The 21,988-nt window shown below is 53.4% G+C and overlaps 10 protein-coding genes across 10 annotated transcripts; 6 read left to right on the forward strand and 4 right to left on the reverse strand.

Annotated features, from left to right (window-relative positions):
• Positions 1-21: 21 nt before the first annotated feature.
• Positions 22-1,653, reverse strand: VTN49DRAFT_7613 (uncharacterized protein; the record flags this gene model as incomplete). The annotated part of the gene is made up of 3 exons (XM_069415902.1): positions 22-1,340; positions 1,395-1,442; positions 1,494-1,653. 3 exons carry the CDS (start codon positions 1,651-1,653, stop codon positions 22-24), a joined length of 1,527 nt encoding a protein of 508 aa, XP_069271974.1.
• Positions 1,654-5,075: 3,422 nt separating this feature from the next.
• VTN49DRAFT_7614 (uncharacterized protein) lies at positions 5,076-6,613 on the forward strand (the record flags this gene model as incomplete). The annotated part of the gene is made up of 10 exons (XM_069415903.1): positions 5,076-5,132; positions 5,190-5,221; positions 5,290-5,375; positions 5,438-5,599; positions 5,656-5,678; positions 5,741-5,778; positions 5,835-5,975; positions 6,027-6,276; positions 6,339-6,508; positions 6,580-6,613. The coding sequence occupies 10 exons, from the start codon at positions 5,076-5,078 to the stop codon at positions 6,611-6,613; spliced, it is 993 nt and encodes a 330-aa protein (XP_069271975.1).
• A 569-nt stretch (positions 6,614-7,182) lies between these two features.
• On the reverse strand, positions 7,183-10,258 carry VTN49DRAFT_7615 (uncharacterized protein; the record flags this gene model as incomplete). The annotated part of the gene is made up of 5 exons (XM_069415904.1): positions 7,183-7,325; positions 7,379-8,981; positions 9,034-9,423; positions 9,476-9,896; positions 9,954-10,258. 5 exons carry the CDS (start codon positions 10,256-10,258, stop codon positions 7,183-7,185), a joined length of 2,862 nt encoding a protein of 953 aa, XP_069271976.1.
• Positions 10,259-10,579: 321 nt separating this feature from the next.
• Positions 10,580-11,380, forward strand: VTN49DRAFT_7616 (uncharacterized protein; the record flags this gene model as incomplete). The annotated part of the gene is made up of 7 exons (XM_069415905.1): positions 10,580-10,617; positions 10,671-10,708; positions 10,763-10,858; positions 10,920-10,983; positions 11,029-11,116; positions 11,186-11,311; positions 11,366-11,380. 7 exons carry the CDS (start codon positions 10,580-10,582, stop codon positions 11,378-11,380), a joined length of 465 nt encoding a protein of 154 aa, XP_069271977.1.
• A 455-nt stretch (positions 11,381-11,835) lies between these two features.
• VTN49DRAFT_7617 (uncharacterized protein) lies at positions 11,836-13,105 on the forward strand (the record flags this gene model as incomplete). Its single annotated transcript, XM_069415906.1, has 4 exons — positions 11,836-12,339; positions 12,413-12,563; positions 12,624-12,981; positions 13,039-13,105. 4 exons carry the CDS (start codon positions 11,836-11,838, stop codon positions 13,103-13,105), a joined length of 1,080 nt encoding a protein of 359 aa, XP_069271978.1.
• Positions 13,106-13,206: 101 nt separating this feature from the next.
• VTN49DRAFT_7618 (uncharacterized protein) lies at positions 13,207-13,479 on the reverse strand (the record flags this gene model as incomplete). Its single annotated transcript, XM_069415907.1, has 1 exon — positions 13,207-13,479. The coding sequence occupies one exon, from the start codon at positions 13,477-13,479 to the stop codon at positions 13,207-13,209; it is 273 nt and encodes a 90-aa protein (XP_069271979.1).
• Positions 13,480-13,744: 265 nt separating this feature from the next.
• On the reverse strand, positions 13,745-17,960 carry VTN49DRAFT_7619 (uncharacterized protein; the record flags this gene model as incomplete). Its single annotated transcript, XM_069415908.1, has 2 exons — positions 13,745-16,040; positions 16,102-17,960. The coding sequence occupies 2 exons, from the start codon at positions 17,958-17,960 to the stop codon at positions 13,745-13,747; spliced, it is 4,155 nt and encodes a 1,384-aa protein (XP_069271980.1).
• A 148-nt stretch (positions 17,961-18,108) lies between these two features.
• VTN49DRAFT_7620 (uncharacterized protein) lies at positions 18,109-19,605 on the forward strand (the record flags this gene model as incomplete). The annotated part of the gene is made up of 6 exons (XM_069415910.1): positions 18,109-18,312; positions 18,367-18,486; positions 18,544-18,941; positions 18,997-19,105; positions 19,157-19,312; positions 19,369-19,605. The coding sequence occupies 6 exons, from the start codon at positions 18,109-18,111 to the stop codon at positions 19,603-19,605; spliced, it is 1,224 nt and encodes a 407-aa protein (XP_069271981.1).
• A 200-nt stretch (positions 19,606-19,805) lies between these two features.
• VTN49DRAFT_7621 (uncharacterized protein) lies at positions 19,806-20,045 on the forward strand (the record flags this gene model as incomplete). Its single annotated transcript, XM_069415911.1, has 1 exon — positions 19,806-20,045. One exon carries the CDS (start codon positions 19,806-19,808, stop codon positions 20,043-20,045), a length of 240 nt encoding a protein of 79 aa, XP_069271982.1.
• Positions 20,046-20,066: 21 nt separating this feature from the next.
• Positions 20,067-21,926, forward strand: VTN49DRAFT_7622 (beta-tubulin; the record flags this gene model as incomplete). Its single annotated transcript, XM_069415912.1, has 9 exons — positions 20,067-20,078; positions 20,198-20,221; positions 20,294-20,319; positions 20,390-20,431; positions 20,483-20,537; positions 20,590-21,045; positions 21,096-21,430; positions 21,482-21,841; positions 21,893-21,926. 9 exons carry the CDS (start codon positions 20,067-20,069, stop codon positions 21,924-21,926), a joined length of 1,344 nt encoding a protein of 447 aa, XP_069271983.1.
• Positions 21,927-21,988: the final 62 nt, after the last annotated feature.

Consider the following 21,988-nt stretch of genomic DNA (forward strand, 5'->3'; position numbering starts at 1 on the left):
TTCAACACGGTTATTGTACAATCAAGGACCCTGGGCCTCGTAAAGGTGTCCCGACTTCGTCAGGGTTGTTCCCAAACCCCGATGGACCTCGACCTGGAACGGTTCAAAGGGGATGCTCTCGCCGTCCACGCTGATGAACCCCGTCTGGCGATTCCGTGGCGTCAGCCGGTACGCCGACACCTTGCGCACCACTACATCCTCGTAGTCGTAGAACCCGCCCGTCTCGACCGCCTTGAGCATCGTAAGCGCCTTCATCCGCCCGATCGTGCCGTCGATCGTGACTACGTCCATCAGCCCGTCGTTCGGCAGCGCCGAGGGGAAGAAGTTCGCATCCGCGGACATGATTGCCATGTTGCCCGCGTAAAAGTTGCCCATCGTGTCCGACGAGATTCGCTCCCAGTCCTCCGGGATCTCGTCTCGGGTGGTTCCGTAGCGCAGCGGGGGTAACTCTCGGGATTGAATTTCACCACCGTCAGCCGGTCGCAGCGGCGGCCGCTGCGCCTTGTACGCGCGGTAGTGCTCCTTGATCTTGGCCTTGTCGTCCATCTCCACCTTGAGCGCCAAATCGCATGGGTACGTCATCCTTCCCATCAGCCGCACGAGCAAGCCGTACGTAAAGCGGGCCGCGCCCATCCAGCGCAGGTGGTCTGTGCCCAGATCTGACTCGGCCACGATCCCGTACGACTGCGACAGGAACGACAATCGCCGACTGCTGCTGTCCGCCTGAGTGACCGATGCCAAATCCACGGGCGTACGCAGCCCCTTGACAATCGACAGCGCAGCCAGGCTGACGCTGTTCGTCCCAAACGTGTTCCACGCCAGGGCGTTGCCAGACCCGCATGGTAGCATCGTCACCGCGACTTTGGCCAGCGCCTCGCCCGCGTTGGACTTCTTGGCGAGCCCGTTCAGAACCTCGTACGGCAGACCGTCCCCAGAGCAGCACACCACCGCATCGTACGCACTGATGTCGAGCTTTTCCGCTATCTCGGACGCATGCCCGGCATGTTGTGTGGTCTCAACATCGAGTTTGCACTGCGCGGCCTCAAATATCGGCGCGGCGTTCTCTGTGTAGAGGCTTTTGGCGTACCCTTTGCCGCCGAACGGGTTGATGAGGATCATCAACCGCTTGAACGGCTGCGCATCGCCGTACGCAAGATTCAGCAGTCGCTTTACCCATATTTTTGCCGCGACCCACGCGTCGGCCTTGACGCTGTATTTTAACGTGGCCGGAGCGTAATCATCCTTCATTATTTGCTTCGCATACGTAATCGAGATGGTTGTGTCGGATACGTCGGCAACGAGAATATTGAAGAATGGGATCTCCTGGGAGGAATTGGTTGCTGCCCGACATCAACGGATGCACTCTAACTACTCCTTGAAGCGAGCAAACGTACTCTTTGTCCAAATCCCGCAATATGCTGATACCTTGACCGGCCGCGGATCTGCCCATTTTACTTAGCCATTTTTCCATCGGTGTGCATACCCACGCGCACCATTGACCAGCAATGAATTAGCCCCCAAGGTCAGGGTGACGCCGTTTCCGACATCCAGACTGGGACCGACTTCTGTCGTAGCCGCTTCAAGTTTCTCGACCTCCAATGGCACGGGCCCTGCCATCTGGGGCAGGTCGCCGTTCGAGTGCTCAGATGTCATGTGTATGAAGGCAGGACCATGCTATGAATAAAGGGGATGACATCTATAGGATATCAGAGCTAAGCATAGTCAAGGATAGGGCAGGCGAGCTGCCATGGACGGCGTCTTTCGTCTTGTCGAAGCAGTCGGAAATACGGCAGGGTCTTGGCCGTTGCATTTCACGTGATTCCAATCAACCCTATGCAACCTTGACCAGACCTGGTCGAGAAAAGCTTCCAGCCAGCTTTCCAATTAGGAAGTTGGCTCGTAGCGCGCGTAAAAACGTCGGTCTTGCTCGCAGGCATCGTGTTCGGAATTGTTGAAGTGTCTCGATTGTGATCATATTCCAAAATTCCATCCGTATTGTCGGTAGCAATTGGTCTGGTTGCCGATGTGAGGTGTCAAGCCACATTGGGTGTCTTTGAGCAGATGAAAATAAATTGTTCAACTTCTACTAGTACACCAATGTCGATTCTCAAGCGCAACTTGGTCAGTTTATCATTATAGGGGCCAAGACTCAGTCATTTGTTCTTCGCAGAAGTGAACTCCCGTTTCTCGTGGTCTTATTCGATGGACCCTGCATTTTATGGTCCCCATTCTCCAATCTTGCCAGTATGGCCCGACGCTTCGGAGCAATATCACCGTGATTAAAATCGAGGACGCCATGTTTCCACAAGCGACAATCTGTCCCCGTTCGGTGATTGAACAGTCAGTCGCAGGAGCTTTAAGAACCGGAATGTCCAATTTGACTTTCATGTGCTGCTTCTTCGTGACTTTGACTCTGCCGCTCAACCTTCTGTCGTTTCTCGTCCATTCGTTGTAGATATCTTCCGCGAGCATGACTTATCCCAGTGCTTCTGGCAGCGAGAGATGTTGGCAACAGGCTTGATGATGCCTTTCTCTGGGCACGCATGGTGACACTTGATTTAATACCAGTCCTCAGACTCAGAGACTTGACGCTCCGTTCGTGGCCTCCCTGTTAGAGAACGTTGATTCGACCCTGCCTTAGGCTCTCTTCGGTCGACATCTCTGAACATTTCAGCGTGTAGGTCGAGACCGCAGCGCGTCCGCAAAAGGCGGGCATATCCTCGGCTTTGTTGCAAGTCATCTTGCCCTTCAACCAAACCTTCGTAGTCTCGTAGAAAGGACAATGCCTTTTGCACGCAAAGATATCCGTGATGACAGTTTGGGGGTAACCGCACGACGACTTGCACACTGACAGATGGTAAATTGTTCTCCTGTAGCTATCCCGTAAAGGACCGAGCAGCAGTTATCATGGCTTTCTTCAGTTTCCGATGGAGGCCAACATTTCCGTGAGTGATAGCGAGCTGCAAATTGCACGCTTCGACCTGCGAACAGTAGGGTCATGGGCTGCTTGGTTCGCAATAACTCTCGATGCAAGACAATCTATCTTATTGATTTCCTTAACTGGCCAATGCAAGACTTCTGGCGATCTCGATATTGCTTCGGCTTTTGTCACTAGTGAAGATTCGTCCGTTAGTTTTGATGGCCACATATGATCGATCCTCGAGTCGCTGGTTTGGCCGTCGATGTCCAGGCCGTTCAATTCTCAGTTTGGTGCCGATATTCTCTTAGGTTCCTGATGTTCTCAACTGTCCAGCATTGACGTTTTGACGCCCGCAATAGAGACCTTCATTGTTGATTGAGTAATCCTGCTTTCGAGACGAATCGTTCTCACTTCAGCCATCTATATCGGAATTAAATCTCTCGGGCAAAACATGTCTCTCGGTAATTGACGCCATGTTGGGCATTCCTTTGAGATTTATAACAGCCTCAATTAACCAACAATGTCCGAAAGCAACAGTGATTTAGTCCGGACCACTCAGGGAAGGTCTCTCGGCCAAGCCCATACCTGTCTACAGCGGTGTATAGACTGCATTTTTTTTTTTTCCATGATAGTTGTGTCCTTAAAGTGTCACCAAGTACACTGAACACTCTGAAATGGCAGAGATTCATCTTCTTGGCTCCTACAAGTGGTGACATATGGACCGTACAAAGTAGGCACAAGGTGAATTAATAACGCTCCGAGGCTTAGAAACATGCTCAATACCGTACTTAGTTAGCAACACTGAAATGCACACAAATCTCCCACACAAACGCACAAATCACAAAGTACACACTCGATGACCCTCAAACCGACAGGGCGAGGTGAAAGGCTGAAATGGGGAAAGACCTCTGGTCCTCCCCAGGTCGGCTAACGGAGATTTTTGTCACGCACTTATCAATACAGGCAAGCCTTAACCCTCAACCTGAACCAGCATATCCAAAGAACGTGGGATACCTAACCCACAAGACCAATCAAACAAGAAGAATCACGTAAATTGATGATGAGCATAGCAGAAGCCAATCCGAAGAACTTCCTTAGTTTGCTGACAACGGTCTTGAGAGTTGAGACTTCCTGTGTGGCGAGCCACTTTTGGTAACCTACCTACCTGTATTTACCCGGATACCGTAATTTGTCACAGCGGGGTGTGCACAAACAGCAAATTTCTGTTTACTCGAAGGTCGACGGAGTAAGTCACTCGTACATAACGTACCCCCAGCCGAAACGTGTCGAGTTCACATGTCGACATCTCATGCAGTCGTAGGTGGTTCAAACACAATCAAAGGATCCTCATCTGGAGCCAGAGGTGAACTCCTTGGCCGCATTCATATTGGCAGAGGGACATTCGGGGCGAGATCGAGGACAAGTAACTAGACGTACCTAGTAAGTCACTAGCCAACGGCCTACCTGCCTCGACCCCCTTCGGTCGTTCCGACCGAAGTCCAGCCCGAGCCAATTTGACTTTTCTTCGTTAGCCCTGCGCCTTTCGATCCTTCTGTGGGCCGCGGCTTCGCGGGTTTCCGATCCGGTCCCTTTCCCTTGATCGTCTTGGAGCATAACTTTGCTAACAAAACATGTAGTGACTCTCAGGTTAGATTAGGTTAGGTTCGGGCCGGGGGGGTCAGCCAGAGAGCGCACTGATTGGTAGATGAAGTGACCTGCAAAGGGACGGAGGTTGCAGCAACCAATCCGAACCACTGCTATCCGGGGCTGAATGCTTGAGTGCTCGACTCGTGCGAGCCAGGGTCCATCCGCACAGACTACAGAACCCCCGGTTGCTTCAAGATCAGAGAAAGTCACCCATGTCACCATGTACGGGGTATTACTCATGTTGTTACCCTTTCGGAAGAAGTGCAGCATGCGATGTGGGAGAACTGAGTTCGTGATGCTATCCACTTCCGAATATTAATACTGAGCCGGGCGAACCCAGAGGAACCATTGGAGTTGCAAAGACCTTCTGTGGCTGTTGCGACGAACTCTTGGGGTACCGTTCGAAACGGTCGTGCACACGACTCAGTACACTTTAGAGTTTTGGAACGTGTGCGCAGTCAAAATATCAATCTTTCTAGAATTCAACGAAAAATTAAACGATTTCACCATGGCGCAAGAGAAAACCACCTCCAATCCTCCGGCCAACGTCGAAGTGGACACCTCGGTAGGGTATCCCTCCATTGCGGTATATGAGTGCGCGTTGCTTACTGGAGTTGCGCAGTATGAGAACGACGCATCGTATGGTGATGAACTGTACGTGTTGTGACGCTGTGCGGTTCCGGATCCGGAATGCATGCTGACACGTGGTTTTCGACATGCAGCTCTTCGTACACTGCGTCGCTGACCTCATCGGCGCTTGATTATCGCCATGAGAACGGGCGTCGGTACCATAAATTCCGCGATGGGTGTAGGAGCTGACCTCTTCATTCCGGACCATTGAAGGTGTGTAAACTGATCGTTCCTTTCTAGCATATCTACTCCCCAACGATGAATCGGAAAGCAACCGCTTGGACATGCTGCATGAGCTTTGCCTCTTGGTCTTACAACAGAAGCTCCATCTGGCCCCAATTCAGAATCCACAGCGGGTAATCGACCTGGGGACTGGGACAGGTCTCTGGGCCATTGATTTTGGTACGTTTGCTTGCTGGGTCTGGCCGACGCAGAAAACAGATACTGACTTGTTGTAGCGGATAAATATCCCGACGCTGAGGTAAAGAATATCACTTTCTGCCCAGATGAATAGAGGGCTGAGACCGCATCCGTCCGTTTCAGGTGATTGGCTGTGACTTGAGTCCAACCCAGCCGACTCTGTGAGTCTGACCTAAAGAATTTATGGTCGAAGTCACTTGACTGACAGGTTTGGCAGGGTTCCTCCGAACGTAAAGTTCCTGGTGGACGATATTGAGGCGGAATGGGCATACGATACCGACCCATTCGACTTCATCCACGCGCGGTACCTGGCCGGCTCGGTCAAGGACGTTGGCAAACTGATCAAGCAAAGTTATCGGTATGCCACCAAAACTCCTGTTTCTTTTCCTCGACTCTAACAAAAAAACAGATCAGTCAAGCCTGGTGGCTGGGTTGAGTTCCAGGACTGGGACCTCTATCCTATCTCTCAAGACGGCAGTATCGACGGCACCGGCTTCCACCGGTACTACGACAAAGTCATCGGCGCGTTTGCGGATGTCGGCTACGAGGTCCGTCCAGGTCCCAAGCTAGAGAAATGGTTCAAGGACGCTGGGTTTGTGAATATCCACGTCGAGGAGTTTCCTATTCCCTACGGCGTCTGGCCGAAGGATCCCTATCTTGTCAGTTCCTCCCCGCTTTTGTCTTCAGTGAGTAACAACCCAGTACTGACCTCATCGTACAGAAGAAAATCGGTGCCTGGTTCCAGGCCCAGGCCGAAGACAACGGCTTCGAGGGCGCCGCATTGGCCGTTCTGACGCGATACAAGAACTGGACCAAGGAGGAGGTCATTGCTCTTTCCAACGAGGCCCGCGCTGACGGTCGGAAGCGCGACGTTCACCCAATATTCTACTTGTGAGTGTTCCCGTGTTTTCAAATCATCACTTCTATTTGTCATCTTAACTAACCACGCATGAAACCTGCAGCTATGTCGCCTACGGCCAGCGTCCCGAAAATTAACTGACCAGGGCGAAATCTGAGATGGACAGTACAGTATACTTTTATTATGTACATACCGGGGTTACTGATCAAAAGCCTACTTGGATTTTGGCATTCCCGTTGTAGATTTGTCTTGAAACTACCTACATCACTGGTTGATCGACTCTAGCGGATCACCGGATACGTATGGGTCCATATGGAGCGACGCTCGACAGAGAGGTTCACTTAGATATAACATAAAAAATTGCGTTCCTCTGCCTGTAGCCGTCACCTTATTGACATGCTACGGGATTGCATCACGAAGCGAAGGTATAGTTTGGACTCAACAAGCCGACACGTGAAAGCAACACTAGATCTTCTGACTCGTACACTCTCGACTCACTTCGTTCGTTTTCAGGGCACAAGGTCTCGACGTCTGAACGAAAACGGATGACGAAAAAAATCGATCTAGAATTATATTCAGGTCGAAATACAACAAAGTAATGCAACTCTTTTCAATCCCTTAACAGAAAAGGAAAAAAAAAAAAAACAACAGCCCGCTACCACAGGTAACAATCATAGCAGTCACCCCTCATCTAGGACTAACGGTATCATGAAGTGTTTCCCTTCAACCCCTTGAGCGCACCCAATGTCAACGCCAGGCCCTGAGACCGACTCCTTATCCGAACAAATCCAGTGATCGGCCCGTCTTCGCCTTCCTTCTCGATGCTGAGGTTGGCCAGCGCATCCTCACCTATGAGAGGTTAGCTTGGTTCGAGTAAACTATCTGGGGGAAGTAATACGTACCAAACACAGTACGAGCATAGAGATTTGCACTCAAGAACTGGCAGTCACCCTGGAGGGCAGCCTCCGGAGTCAGGCAGGTCATGTTGGAGCTCTCCATGAACAGCTTGAGGAACTCGCGCAGACTCTTGGCCTTCGAGTGGATGTTGACCTTGTTCTCCCACTCGAACTCGGTCCACATGGTCCGGAACTGCGTCTCCGTGCAGTGCGCCGGCTGGATGTAGTCCATGACGTCCGCATGCACGTCGTTGAGGATGACCACGTGGTTTTCCGTCGAGCTCGACCCGTCATACACAATGTGTCCAAAGATGACACCCGTGTCAGTCGACGAGACCTTGACTGTGGCCTGCACGTTTGCAAAGTCGCGCGGTCCCAGGTTCAGCGTTGTCGGCCGCTCGACCACCTTCAGATCACCCCACGTGGCAAACTCGACCGACAGATTCTGCAGCGTCTCCGTCGTCTGGTTCACCAGAAGCACGTCCAAGATAATGTCAAACTGATGAACCTGAACGTAAGCTTCCGCGTATACAGGATCAGAGAAGCCCGTCAACTGGACCACTCTCTTCAGCTTCGACGAGAGTTCCTCCGACGTGCCATCGCCTCCAGTGGCCTTGATGAGGTCCAGCTCGATCTCATCGGCGTTCTCCGCCGCATTTCGCTTGGCCAGCTGTCGGATCGGAATGGCATCGTCAATCTGAACGGCGGTCTTGGCCTTTTCGAGCGCTTCCTTGGCAGCTCGCTTCTTTTCCTCAGCCTGGATGATGGAGCGGAATGCCTGCCGCGTGTCCTCCAAGAACGTCTTCTCGAGCTCCTTGCGCTCGCTAAACTCGGCCAGGGAGCGCACGCAGGTCATGATGCGGTCCACCGAGTCCTCGTCGATTGGCGCCTTGACGAACTGGCTCTGGCCAACGCGGATGATCGAGATCATGATGAGCATGGCTTCAGCTCGGAGCGCGTTGGTGCGAGCGACGTCTTGAGACAACTCAGAGTGGCGCATGACCAACTTTGTGAGCGTCGACGACAGCACAGTGGCCAAGTAGTAGTCGCCATCCAGAATCAGCTGGCGAAGCGGGGGCTTCTGAGCCGCCTTCACGGCTTCAAGCTTCGCCTGGGCCGCCGACTGGCTGGTCAAGGCGCTCTCCGTGGCGTATGTCCCGTCTGGAAGAACTTTGCTGGAAGACCCCGAGGGCTTGGTGTGTCCGTTCACTTGCTCTCCCATCACATTCTCGTCCTGAACTTCATCCAGCAGTCGCTGTTCCGAGGCGAGGATGGGGATCTCGCCCAGACTTGCGCGGATCCGCTTCCAGGCCTCACGGATGTCATTCTCCTCCAAGGCATACTCGCCAACAACCCAGAGCACACCGCGATAGACTTTGCCCGCACGAACTTCGCTGAGAGTCGAGACCAGCCGCTCGATGATGGAGGGCCGGAGCTTCGGGAACTTCTCTACGACTTCCTTGACGAACGAAATGACATCGACGGCCGAGGCGTTGTTGAAATCCGCAATGAAGTCCATCAACAAATCCACAACGCTTGCTGCGATTTCGGAGAATTTGATGGCGCACTGGTGGATCGATTGAATCAAGAGTTGGCGGTACTCGCCGCTCTGTTCATCCCGTCAGCAATGCCAGATAACGGCCTACGTACTCAAGACGTACCTGTTCATACTGCTCGTCCACCGTCTTGGCCAGCTCCTTCTTCAGAAGCATGACCACCTCCTCGACGTTCCGGCTAGAGACCATCTCCAAAGCAATCTCGAGGGCCTTTCGGCGAACGTCCATATCGGGGCTCGACAGAACGCGCAGAATCTCCATAGTTAGATCGTCCAAAACGCCCTCATTCTTGCGTCGAAGCTGGTCGACCCGATCCAGTACAATAAGTTTGACGTTGTTGTCGGCCTCCTTGATGCTCAGCTCGATCAGTTTCGCTGCGGCCGCCTTGACGGCAACGGGGTTGCTGGTGAGGGCCGTGAGGGAAGTAGCAGCCTCATAGACCACTGTACTCGCGGAGGCGTCGAGAAGATCGAAAATCAATCGCAAATACCGGGACTGTACTGTTGTCAGCGAGCTATGCCCTAAGGTTTCACCGACGGTTACGAACCTTGTTCTGAGCGTTCTGCACCGCATCTCTCCGGATGAACTCGAGCTCAGCAAGCTGAAGGAGTTCATCGACGTTGGGAACACTATCGAACGTGGAGCTTAGGTACTCGAGAGCCTTTTGGTGGCTGATCGACATGAGAGCGGCGAAGGCATTGCGCTTGCACGTGTTGTCTGTCTCCGACTCGAGGAATGTATGGAGGAGTTCCGGTGCATCAGGGATCAATGACTCCGAATGCTGGTAGATGGACGCTACGGCCCAGACGGCGTTCTTTCGCACGTACGCATGGCGGTGCTCCAGGCAGGCTCGGGTTGACGAGAGGAGGGGTTCGAGAAGCTCCGGCTCGCGGAGCTTGCAAAGGAAACGCAGGGTATTTCCACGGACGTATTCATTAGGGTGCTGCAGGTCATTCCGGATGCCATTGCTGCACTGATTAGCTGGAGCCCCAAAACAACTCCCGCAATAGTCCCGGTATACTTACCAGACTAGGATCATCTCCTGCTTCAACTTCCCATTTGCATCGTGCTTGGGGCAAATCTCGTAGTAAAAGTAAAGCAGCTTCTTCAATGGCTTGCTCTTAGAGGGCATCACGAAGCGAATGATGTGCATTAGCAGCTGCGGCATCGGGTCGCCGTTGAGCATGATCGTGATGATCTTGCGCATCGTCTCCAGTTTTGTTTCGTCGGTGCCCTTCTCTAACTGCATTCGGAGTTCCTGCACCGACGGCTGGTCCGCCGAGTTGTCCATATGGACCAGCGTGTACGAGTTCTCCAGGAACGACGCCATGGTGGTGACCGTTGGCGCGGGAGATCGGTTCGAAAGTAATGGTGTAGATGCGCCGGGCAGGTCAAACCACGGTTGGATGATGCGAGGGCAGCTTGATCGAGAGCAATTCAAGAATGCGCGAGCTTTGGACGCCCCCTCGCCAGCCGTTCAGTTCCTCCCGAAGGGGTTGTCGACAGGTCGGAATGGTCAACTTGTCCCTTTGCGTTGCGCCGAAGTGTGTGGATGACTAAGCAGCTAGACCCAAATCCCCCGCCAGCTTCGATCCCCGGTCACGGTGTTTTTGGAAGAAGCTCAGGATTGGGATTGGGACTCGCGGGAACAATGTCTGATCTCAACGAGCCGTTCTATTTGCGCTACTAGTGCGTGTTATTTGATGTTTGTCTGTGTCATTCCGCTACTGACGGTATCGCAGCTCCGGCCACTCTGGGCGGTTCGGCCATGAGTTTCTAGGTAGGGAGCTTCAAGTGCACTATCTTTGACGGGCATAATCTCTGACAGGCGAAGAATTCGACTTCCGGACCCTCGGAGATGGTCGCAGTGCATCGGCGCGTTACGCGAACAACTCCAACTACCGCAATGACTCCTTGATCCGGAAAGAAAGTCAGCTTCCCCGCGGCGGAGGGTTTTGGTGTGCTAGTGTGCAGACTACTGACGAGCGTAGTGTGTGTCAGCGCGGCAGTGATCAACGAGATCAAGCGCATTGTCAAGGACAGCGAGATCATGAAGTACGAAACATACCCGACCGTTCGACGACAACTAACCCGACGTAGAGAAGATGACTCCAAGTGGCCGCCGAAGAACAAGGATGGGCGACAGGAATTGGAGATACGGATGGGCAACGAGCATATCTCGTTTGAGGTAGGGCCCGCCACCGCTACGAGCAATCCTGCGGTGTGGATTGTGCTGAGCCGTGTCCATGTCATCTAGACCGCCAAAATCGGATCACTCGTGGACGTGACCGAGTCGGCCGATCCGGAGGGTTTGCGAGTGTTTTACTATCTAGTTCAGGACTTGAAAGCGTTTGTGTTTTCACTGATTTCGCTGCATTTCAAGGCAAGTGATCTACTTGTTGAGACTCAATCGGCCGCGGAGCTAACCAGATCGCAGATCAAGCCGATTTGAACTCGCCACGATTTCAAGACGACCGATACGCATCTCATGGGAACAAAAGGGTTGGGGATTCTGGCGTTTCTGCTTTCCTGATGGATTGGAATCTGATAGTCTGATTTGGTGGCAATCAATCCACTTAGTATGACGATAAGATCAGACCGAATGTAGATAGAGTCATGCGTCAATGCCAGGACTTGATGAATCTCGCTGTAAGAGCTCTCATTCCTCTATTTTCGTGAGAATCCAAGCGTTTGGTTTCATTCTCGATATCTATTGGTGTTGTGCCGGTCTTTGCCCCGTTTGGGCATCGCATCTTCGACCCCGTTCGAACCCTACTCCATAAGCTCCATACTCATCACGCACATACCGCTCCGCCTTGATCAACTTTTGGGATCTCGGACTTTCGTCCTGCTTCTGATCCCTGCGTATCCAATGTATCGTGACGTTTTCCCCTGATTTCGCCTCCCATGCCGACCCCGGGCGACGAGAATAGTGCTCCAGCTGCTACCAACACCTCCGCTCCTCCACCCGCACCCCATCATCAGACGACAAGCAGCTCCGCGTTACCTGGCTACAACGCCACTTGTCCGCCGGACCCCGATCGGAGATCCGACGAGGAACGACTGGACCGTCGCGACCGGGATGACAACGCGGAACGCGGAGAATCACCGGGGTCATCCTCCGCTGCGGAGTCATCGTCGACGGTTACTGGTGACAGCCCAAGCCAGTGGCGAAGCGATGCAACAAGAGCACAATCGGGCGCGGAAAACAAGGAGGAGCGTTCGGTGAAGGCCATGGCAATTGAGGACGACGAGACCATGGCGGAGTCATCGCCGAGTTTCGACTCGGGGTCCCCTACGGTGGCCGCCAGTCCCTCGGCGGTCTCCTCGTCGTCGCAGATGTCGTCCGGGTTGGCTGTTAGGCCGTCATATGAGTCATCGCCGCTTAATTTCGAGTATTCCAATGTTCGGGTACGTTGGAGCCGTCTACAGACGCAGTCGGAATTGAAATGCAGCATAGTACATACTAACGCTTGCGTTACAGCTGCTTCCCAATTATTCGTCGTCCTTCCTACGCGCCGGCAGCAAGTTCGAGGGCACCCAGCACTCCGACCGCCAGGTGTACAATGTGGACGTGGAGATTAAGCATGTGGACATTGGGGAGTCCTTTCTATGCGGCTATCTCCGCATTCAAGGTCAGCTAAATCAGCCCGCCGGATTGATCTCGTTCAGCTCGTAACTGACTGAAAGCACAGGCCTAACGGAGGATCACCCGACACTCACGACCTACTTTGAAGGCGAAATTATCGGTACCAAGCACACATTCCAGACGCGCCACGAGTCATGGGGCACCAACGAAAAGACCGACATGCAGCATTGGGCGCGCTTCCAGGCCTGGCGACCGCTGGCCAAGCAGGCCAAAAAAGCCGATTTCACATATCGCAACTTTGCGCAGCGCGAACATCTCTTCATGCGCTGGAAGGAGTACTTTTTGGTCCCGGACCATCGCGTGCGTTCCATCGTCGGCGCCAGCTTCGAGGGGTTCTACTATATCTGCTTCAATCAGGTGGAGGGGACCGTGAGTGGTATTTACTACCACTCGCGCAGTGAAAAGTGAGTTCTTTTGGTTCTGGCTTGTAGGCTTTTGTCTCATGCTGACTACTGTTGTAGATATCAGCAGCTCGAGCTCAAGCACGTGGAGAACCGGGGCTGCACCCCATGCGTCGAGTTCCGCTGATATTCCGGAGCAGGTTGGTCCCGTAGTTGGGGAACCTGCTTCGAGCGGACGAAGATATGATGATCTGGACCGACTATTTACATGATATCAACCCTTTCGTCTTAGTATTCCCAATATGCATAGTATTTTATCTCTTGCTGGACTGGTTGGTCGTGGATTGCCGGCGTTCGATGTTGTCCCTTGTTTATTCGAACCCCTTTTTCCTTTTCTCTGATCCCTGGGTTATTAATGGGTTGAATCGAGTATCTATTTGCAATGGATGGATGGACAGTGTCGGCGCTGAGGCTTGGAAGCAGGAACGATATCAACGAGCAGTTCTTTGGTGAAAGTCTACATAGGGGTGCCTTTTGCGAAGACGATATCAATGGGAACATCGTAACTGGGTTTGATGCTTCATTGCTTTCTCTCTCTCTCATGATTGAACCTCCCTATCCTGGTAGAACATATGGTTCCAAGAAGAATATGCTGGTAATCACATTCCGTGCACCGCGCTGTGCCTCGCAGAACAAGACATAATCGTATCAATAGTCCCAATCCCAGAGTAAGCATACCCATGAGAAAACGACTCGAAAAAGGGTATCATAAACAATAGACATGAATTCAAGCTTTTTTTGTTTTTGAAAAAGAATAGTCCATGAATCACGACCAGGCCCGGGTCGGTGCAGGGGAATAGTTGTTGGTCGTGCTGTTGCTATTATCGCTACCCGGTGTTGGCGGTTCGACGACGACCTGATTCCGGATGGACACGATCCACTCATGCTGCAAGAGTTCTGCGGCGGTCGGCCGGCGGTTCGGGTCGCGTTCGAAGCAGCGCCGCAGGAAATCGATGCCAAGGTCGCTGAGCTGGTCGCGCGACGGCAGCTGCGGCTGGTTGCCCTGCGCGATGTTGTACATGATGGCCCACTCGTTGTCGAGCGTCGACCAGGGTCGGCGGCCGGTCGCCATCTCCAGAATCACGCATCCAAGCGACCAGATGTCAACCGCGCCTTGTCGCTCGAGGTTCTTGGTGTCGCCACGGATGACTTCGGGGGACATGTACATGGGGGTGCCCGTCATGGTCTTCTGGTTCTTGTTGCGGCCGGCACCCGCGCCGGCGGCGTCGGCACGTGGGTCCTTGGTTCCGAATCCACCTAGGGCTCCGGGACCATCGGCGTTCATCACCGTCTTGCCCTGCCGTGCGATGATCTTGGCGGCACCAAAGTCCACGTACTTGATCACGCCGTTGTGGTCTAGGAGGATGTTCTCCGGCTTGATATCCCGGTGGACGATACCAGCTTGGTGCAGGTAGGCCAGCCCTTCTAGCAGCTGCAGCGCGTAGACCATGATGAAGGTCTCGTCTTCGATCCTCCCGTGCTCCAACAGACTTGCCAACGACCCGCCCGAACAGTACTCCATGAAGATGTATACCTTGTCTCGGTGCACCTCGATGCCGTAATAGTCGACGATGTTGGGGTGGTCAAGGATCTCTAGCACGCCCATTTCGTCCCGAATCTGCTGCGCAATGACCGGGATCATCTGCGGGTCTTGAAGCCGAATCTCCTTGACCGCCATCAGGGAGTTGCTGTCCAGGTTGATTGCCGCATATACGGAACCAAATGTGCCGCCGCCGATGAACTGCCCTTGCTGCCATCGAAGCGTGACATTGGTTGCCGACGACGACAGTACAGTCAGGGACCGGTCTGCCTCGTTGGAGCTTTCCAGCACCCGACCTAACGCCTGTCGGTTGACTCTTTCTTCCAGGCGGCGCTCTTCCACGGCGGCGATGCTGGCCACACGCTGGTCGCTCACGATTTTCTGCGATTCCTCGTCGCTGAGAATCCGCGCGTTGTGCCGGCGCGTACCGCCGCGAGACTCGTCCAGCCTCTTGCTCTCAGCCTGTGCAGCCAGTGTGGATCTTGCGCCCATGATGTCGAAATGCGAGATAAGTACTGACATGCAGCCTGCCACTTTAACTCGAAGCTTGGCATACTGCTCGTCGTCCATCGAGAGAAGATGGTTGCTAGACGTGATGGCCATTGCAAACTCGAGTGCTGCCACAGCCCATTTGAACGTCTTGCGGTCCGACGCGTCACAATCGTCACAGATAAACGACACCCATTCCAAGGACAACTCCACGAGACGCACGCTGTTCATGGCGCGTTGATTGGCATCTACATAGCTCGACGACCGCTTGCCAAACTCCGTCGCGAACGCATAGCAGGCTTGGATCAACTCAGTATTTTCCAGACCTTTCTCTTTGAGCTGTTTTCGAATCGTCGCCACACTGTCCATGATGCTGCCGGACAGTTTGAACGAGGTTTTGTTGATTCTGTTGAGCTCCGCGTTGACTCTCTTCAGATTCGCTCGCTGTTCGATGGCAATGTCCAGCTGCATTCCAGTCAGCTGGGCCAGCTCGTGACGAGCGTTGATTAAGCGTTGCTGTGTCCCATCCGCAACGAGTCTGAGCTTGCCCGGTCGCACATCGGTCGGGACTTCTACATTCTCTACCCGCATCACCCTGCCTGTCCAGGTAAGCGGCTGTTCTGGCCGGATAGCCAGGATGTAAGTAAAGTGCGAAGGATCTTTTCCGGCTTCTTCATCTCGGAACGAAGTGCCCAGGATTGACTGAATATCGGCGTGCCTGTTCCACAGGGCACGGTGGCCAATCAAATACAGACCACCTGGGCTGTCGGTCTCGATCAGGAAGTGTTCCGATATTAGGAGCGCGTCAAAGAAGTCCTCTGCAACATCAGCTCCGAAGTTGTATTCGGTCGAATTCTCAAACAATTGCCGCAGGAAGCGAGAGAATCGATACAACTTCCGCTGTCGAACTCGTGTCGAGTCAAGAGCAGTTTTGTACCGCTTGTCCATCTCAGCAGGGTCTTCATCAACCCGGGGCTGTAATTCCCTTTCAAAGTGGTTCATCAGTCGCTGTAGGGACTTGGCGGTTAAAGCACTGCATGGTGGCTCCAGTTAGCAAAATCATATTAACGGCTCCAGCAGGGATTTCGACGCACCTGAACTGCTCCGCTACTTCAATATCGCCTCCTTGGAGTTGGCGGCCGATTTCATTTGAAAACTCCCATTCTTGCTCGAGTATTTCAGCCTCCTTAAATGTGTTTTTGTTCGCGTTGAGCTTCCAGTTCAGTAGACGAAAATAGTATTTCATGCAATCGAGCACAACGGAGTCGAAGTTCTCATCAATGCATGGTGGAAGATCCCACCCAGGCTCTGGCTTCGAGATCACCAGATACCGCTGCTTGATATCCACAGCAACCCTCATAAGGATTTGAAACTGTGAAATCATCTGGTCGACAAGAATTGGCGACTGCCTGGCTGGGTCTTTCATCCGCTTGGCATACGACAAACGGACCCTGATGATCTCTTGAATGAGCCGCGACGGAAAGTTGATCAAAGTGAGCAACTCCTCAATGTACGGCGGTAGATGGCGTTTTGCAAAGGCTTCTGCATTCGCAATCAGGGTGCTCTTTGCTTTCTTGATCACGTCGCCAATGCTGTCAATCATATTGTGGTGGCCTTGCAGAGTCCTCAAGCCGTCTTCCTTCATGATACGATCCAAGAAGCAGCCTTCATCTGAGGCATCGCCACCCCATGATTTGTCCCGCGGCTTGGTGAAGTCGAGAGAATCATTGCCCACCCAGCGCTTGAGAATAGCCAGCTCGGTGTTGATCAAGTGCGTAGTGTTGTACCACGCCACGACAGCATCTGAGCTCTCCCGGAATTGTTCTGAGGCCGCTCGGGGATTGGCTGCCTCCAGCTCTTTCCGTGTGGGATAGAGCGACTCGCAGTGCTCGATTTTCGCCACGATATCCTGGACCTGCTTCGCTGCTGTCTTTCCAATCTCCGTCTCTCCCTTGATCTCGAAAGATATGATTTCCTCAATCACCGGGCCGAGACGAGCCCGGGCATCTTCTATCAATTTCTTCTGCAGGGCAACGCTTCGACCGAAGCTCTTGGCGCGCACTCCCAGCCAGATATCGTAATGCAACGCTGTCGGTCGTTTTGTCTCCGTGGTACCAATCAGCCGTTGCTTCTCCTGTTTGACGACGTCTCCCCGGAGAACGGAAGCGAGCATCGAGTGCCATTCTAGGCGCTCCTGGTTCTTGGGATTCTTCAACTCTTCTAAAGTCGGCTGGTTGTCGTATTGGGAGAGAAAGAGCTGCGTGTCCGGGTCATACTGATCGTCTTCAAACGTAGCCTCCGACGATGGCGAGGGATCCTCTAAGTCAGAATCGAGGCTGCCCAGACCTTGCGGGTCACCAAACTGCTGATACCATGCGCGAGGATTGGCGCGTAGTCGTTGCACGTAGGCCTTTTCCTGGGCGCGATACTGGGCATTGGGATCTCGTCTTGCGCCCCTCTTCGCCAACGAGGGAGGCAGGTCACTGTCCTGATAGATAAGATACTGTGACGGCCGCCGCTGCGGTGCATAGGTATTGCTCGGCGTGCGGGCTGGTGCGGACGGACGCTGCTGCAATCGCGGGGGATCGCGGTCCTGCAAGCCAATTCCTTCAGAAACGGGCAAATTATCGTAAGCAGGATTGCTCACGAGGCTGCTGCCACGCGGTCTCCCTGTCTGGCTGACTGGCCAGGCAGCTTGGTAGGTTACCGGAGGCGAGGATGACCTTTCGCCGACGCCCGACTGGCCATCTACGTTGTTAATGTCCGAGACCGATCGCACCACATATGTGGGAGGCAGGCCGTAGTCGTCGGACGACTGAGAGCCATCCGAATCATGGTTCGTCGTCGCAGCATCCATGATGCCTACCCCATGTTGGACCAGGAGGAGCTGGGCATATAGCCCTGAATATGTGGCGGTGCATAGTGGCTTGACCCCCGGCGCCAGTCTCGGCATGCTGACTAATAACGAGCTAGGTTTCCATTTAGAGATTAGTTCCATACGCGGTTCGCTGGAGCTGTGATATCACCGGTCGAAGCCATTCGAAGGGCGTTGTGTTGATATCCAGTCCTCAGTGCACTGTTTGTCGTCAAGTGTATTAACAATGGCACTGAAGAATCCAGACGATCAGCCGCAAACCGCGCCGCCGGCGCCCGAGCCCGCAATCCGCAACTTCCCTACTGATCCGGCCGAATTTGATAGCGATCCGCGCATTTCGTTCTCGAAAGTCGATAACAAGTTCATTCTCGAAACGGAGGATGGCCAAGAATTCGAATATGATACCGGCTTGAAGCGTTGGGTGCTCTCGGTATGTTGCTGTTCCTGCTTCATGCGCCGATTCCAATCCTAACTGACATTCCAGGTTGATGATGACCTCCTAGAGCAACAGCGCCAAGCGTACAAGGTCGAAGGAGTCGAGGATGAAACGGTAACAGCGTCGCAACTCAGAAAAAAGCGAAAGAAGGCGGCGACGGGTGATGATGTATGGGACGATGCTGTGCCTACAAAGACTTCGATGGAGCTAATGCACAAGCTACAGGAGAATTCCCAAAAACCCAAAAAGCAACGCGTAAACACTGCCGTATATGTCACGTCAATACCTCTCGATGCGACGCTGGAAGAGATCCAGAGTGTCTTTTCGAAGTGCGGCGTGATTGCCGAAGAAATCGACAGTGGCCGGCCCCGCATAAAGATGTACCAGGACGAACACGGCAATTTCAAGGGAGAAGCGCTTGTCGTGTACTTTCGGCCGGAGTCTGTCAGTCTTGCGATTCAAATGCTCGATGAGACGGATTTCCGATTAGGACAGCCGGGGCCACAAGGACCTATGAGAGTGCAAGAGGCGGACTTCTCCTTTAAGAGCCAGCAAGATACTCCAGCGCAATCCAATCCGCGGGAAAAGAGGAAAATAATTAAGAAGATGCAGAAATTGAACAGGTACGTACTGACTTCCGTACGCAGCTGCTATTGGTGACTGACACTGGTGCTGCAGCAAACTGGCCGACTGGGACGACGATGACCCGTCAGCAATGGCGCATACAAGTTCGCGGTGGGAGAAAATTGTGGTCTTGAAGCACATGTTTACATTAAAGGAGATCGAGGTATGAAATAATGTCATCTATGGTATCCCTAGAATGCTGACAGCCACATAGGAGGACCCAGCCGCCATTCTCGATATTAAAGAGGACATTCGAGAGGAGTGCAGCAAGCTGGGTGAGGTAACAAATGTGATTCTCTACGATAAGGAACCAGAGGGTGTGGTTACGGTCCGGTTCAGCGACCCAGAGGCGGCCCGGACCTGTGCGAGGGTAAGTGTTCCTGCTGTAGTCCATCGCACGGAAATAATAAGCTCATACGGGTTCAGGTGATGAACGGCCGCTACTTTGCTGGCACTCAGGTCGAAGCATACATTGCGGACGGGACAGAGCGATTCAAGAAGACCAACGAAAAGCGGGCCGCCCTTGAAGACGCGGCCGAAGGACGAGATAACGCAGCTGATGAGGAAGAGCGGCGACTGGAGGCATTTGGATCGTGGCTCGAGAACGAAAGGGAGAGTGAGCGGGTTGTGGAGAGCTCTACGGGGAGGTCCGGTACACGATGATCGATTGGCTCCGCCAAGCAATGTACATTTCTGTATAATAATTCCAACCACTGCCGTGTATCTAACGGTTCCTTGTCATTAGGATAATGACCCTTCATCCCCCATAATTCTCCTGCTAACCGGCAGCGCAGTATTCGGCGTTGATTCGGCCTTGAGCAGCAATTTCTTCTGGTGCTGACTTTTAGACACGTGATTTCCCAATGCAGGACGCTAATCCGCATCGGGAACAGCGTGCCCCTAATCTGGGGCCTGCCCATTTTGGTGCTGTTGTTGATGCCCGCACAAGCCTTGACCGCTCCTGCCCCAACCCAACTTCTCCTTCTCTTCTCCTTCCCGGATTAATTTTCTGCTCCTTCATCGCTTCTCCCTCTTCTCTCCATTCCGACTTTTTTCGACTTCTCCTCGATCTCTCTCCTCGCATATCCTCTAATTCCCCGTAATTTCGATTCTTTCCTGCCACCATGCGTGAGATTGTGAGTTTGTTGACGCCCAACCACGCGTTCCAGCACCAAACCCCCTGACAGCCTCCCCCCACCTCTGTCCATGACCGACTTTTGACACGTTTAGCTAACAACAGCTCTTTATCGTTTAGGTGCACCTTCAAACCGGCCAATGCGTAAGTATACTCTGATAGCGGGCGTTGTTAGAATTCGAGGGGATTGCTGAACGAGGTCGTGTGGGCGTGTAGGGTAACCAAATTGGTGCCGCTTTCTGGTAAGCTTCCGAGCCTGATCCAGACTTGCTAACTGGAATGAACGACGACTGACGTACGACCACTACCCAGGCAAATCATTTCCGGCGAGCATGGTCTCGATGGCTCCGGCGTGTGAGTCAAATTTCTGGAAACAAACCAGTGATCCTCTACTGATCGTAATAGCTACAATGGCTCCTCTGACCTCCAGCTGGAGCGTATGAACGTCTACTTCAATGAGGTTTGTGACGAATCCCGTTTAAGCAACGGCAACGGCATTGACAAGACAACAGGCCAGCGGCAACAAGTATGTGCCTCGTGCCGTCCTCGTTGATCTGGAGCCTGGCACCATCGAGGCCGTGCGCTCTGGTCCTTTCGGCCAGCTTTTCCGCCCGGACAACTTCATCAACGGCCAGTCTGGCGCTGGCAACAACTGGGCCAAGGGTCACTACACCGAGGGTGCTGAGCTCGTCGATCAGGTCATCGACGTTGTCCGCCGCGAGGCTGAGGCCTGCGACTGCCTGCAGGGCTTCCAGATCACCCACTCGCTCGGAGGTGGTACTGGTGCCGGTATGGGTACCCTCCTGATCTCCAAGATCCGTGAAGAGTTCCCCGACCGCATGATGGCGACGTTCTCCGTCGTGCCCTCGCCCAAGGTCTCGGATACCGTCGTCGAGCCTTACAATGCTACCCTCTCCGTTCACCAGCTGGTCGAGCACTCTGACGAGACCTTCTGCATTGACAATGAAGTACGACTCGTTTTCGTCTAAAATGTAGATCTTTGGCTAACGCATTGCAGGCTCTGTATGATATTTGCATGCGCACTCTGAAGCTGTCCAACCCCTCGTACGGTGACCTGAACCACCTGGTGTCGGCCGTCATGTCTGGTGTCACCACCTGCTTGCGATTCCCTGGCCAGCTGAACTCGGATCTGCGCAAGCTGGCCGTCAACATGGTTCCTTTCCCTCGTCTCCACTTCTTCATGGTCGGCTTCGCTCCTCTGACGAGCCGTGGCTCGCACTCTTTCCGTGCCGTCACTGTTCCGGAGTTGACCCAGCAGATGTACGACCCGAAGAACATGATGGCGGCCTCGGACTTCCGCAACGGTCGCTACCTGACTTGCTCTGCCATCTTGTACGTCAATCTATTTCTTACCTATCGAGATCAAAACTAACTATTTTACAGCCGCGGCAAGGTCTCGATGAAGGAGGTCGAGGACCAGATGCGCAACGTGCAGAACAAGAACAGCAGCTACTTCGTGGAGTGGATCCCGAACAACGTCATGACTGCGCTGTGCTCGATTCCTCCGCGCGGCCTCAAGATGTCGTCGACCTTCGTCGGCAACTCGACCGCCATCCAGGAGCTGTTCAAGCGTGTCGGCGACCAGTTCAGCGCCATGTTCCGTCGCAAGGCCTTCTTGCACTGGTACACTAGCGAGGGTATGGATGACATGGAGTTCACTGAGGCTGAAAGCAACATGAACGACCTGGTGTCCGAGTACCAGCAGTACCAGGATGCCTCCATCTCTGATGGCGAGGAGGAATAGTAAGTGAAACCGTGACGTTAATTGCTTGCAGCCTACTAACAATGGTTTAGTGCCGAGGAGGAGCCCATTGAGGCTGAGGAGTAAATGTGAACAGTTGCGCTTCGTGATTAGTCAATTTAATCAATACCCTTTTTGTTGACATTCTC

This window comes from Thermomyces lanuginosus, assembly GCF_041956635.1.
Source record: "Thermomyces lanuginosus strain ATCC 200065 unplaced genomic scaffold VTN49scaffold_7, whole genome shotgun sequence".
NCBI lineage: Eukaryota > Fungi > Ascomycota > Eurotiomycetes > Eurotiales > Trichocomaceae > Thermomyces > Thermomyces lanuginosus.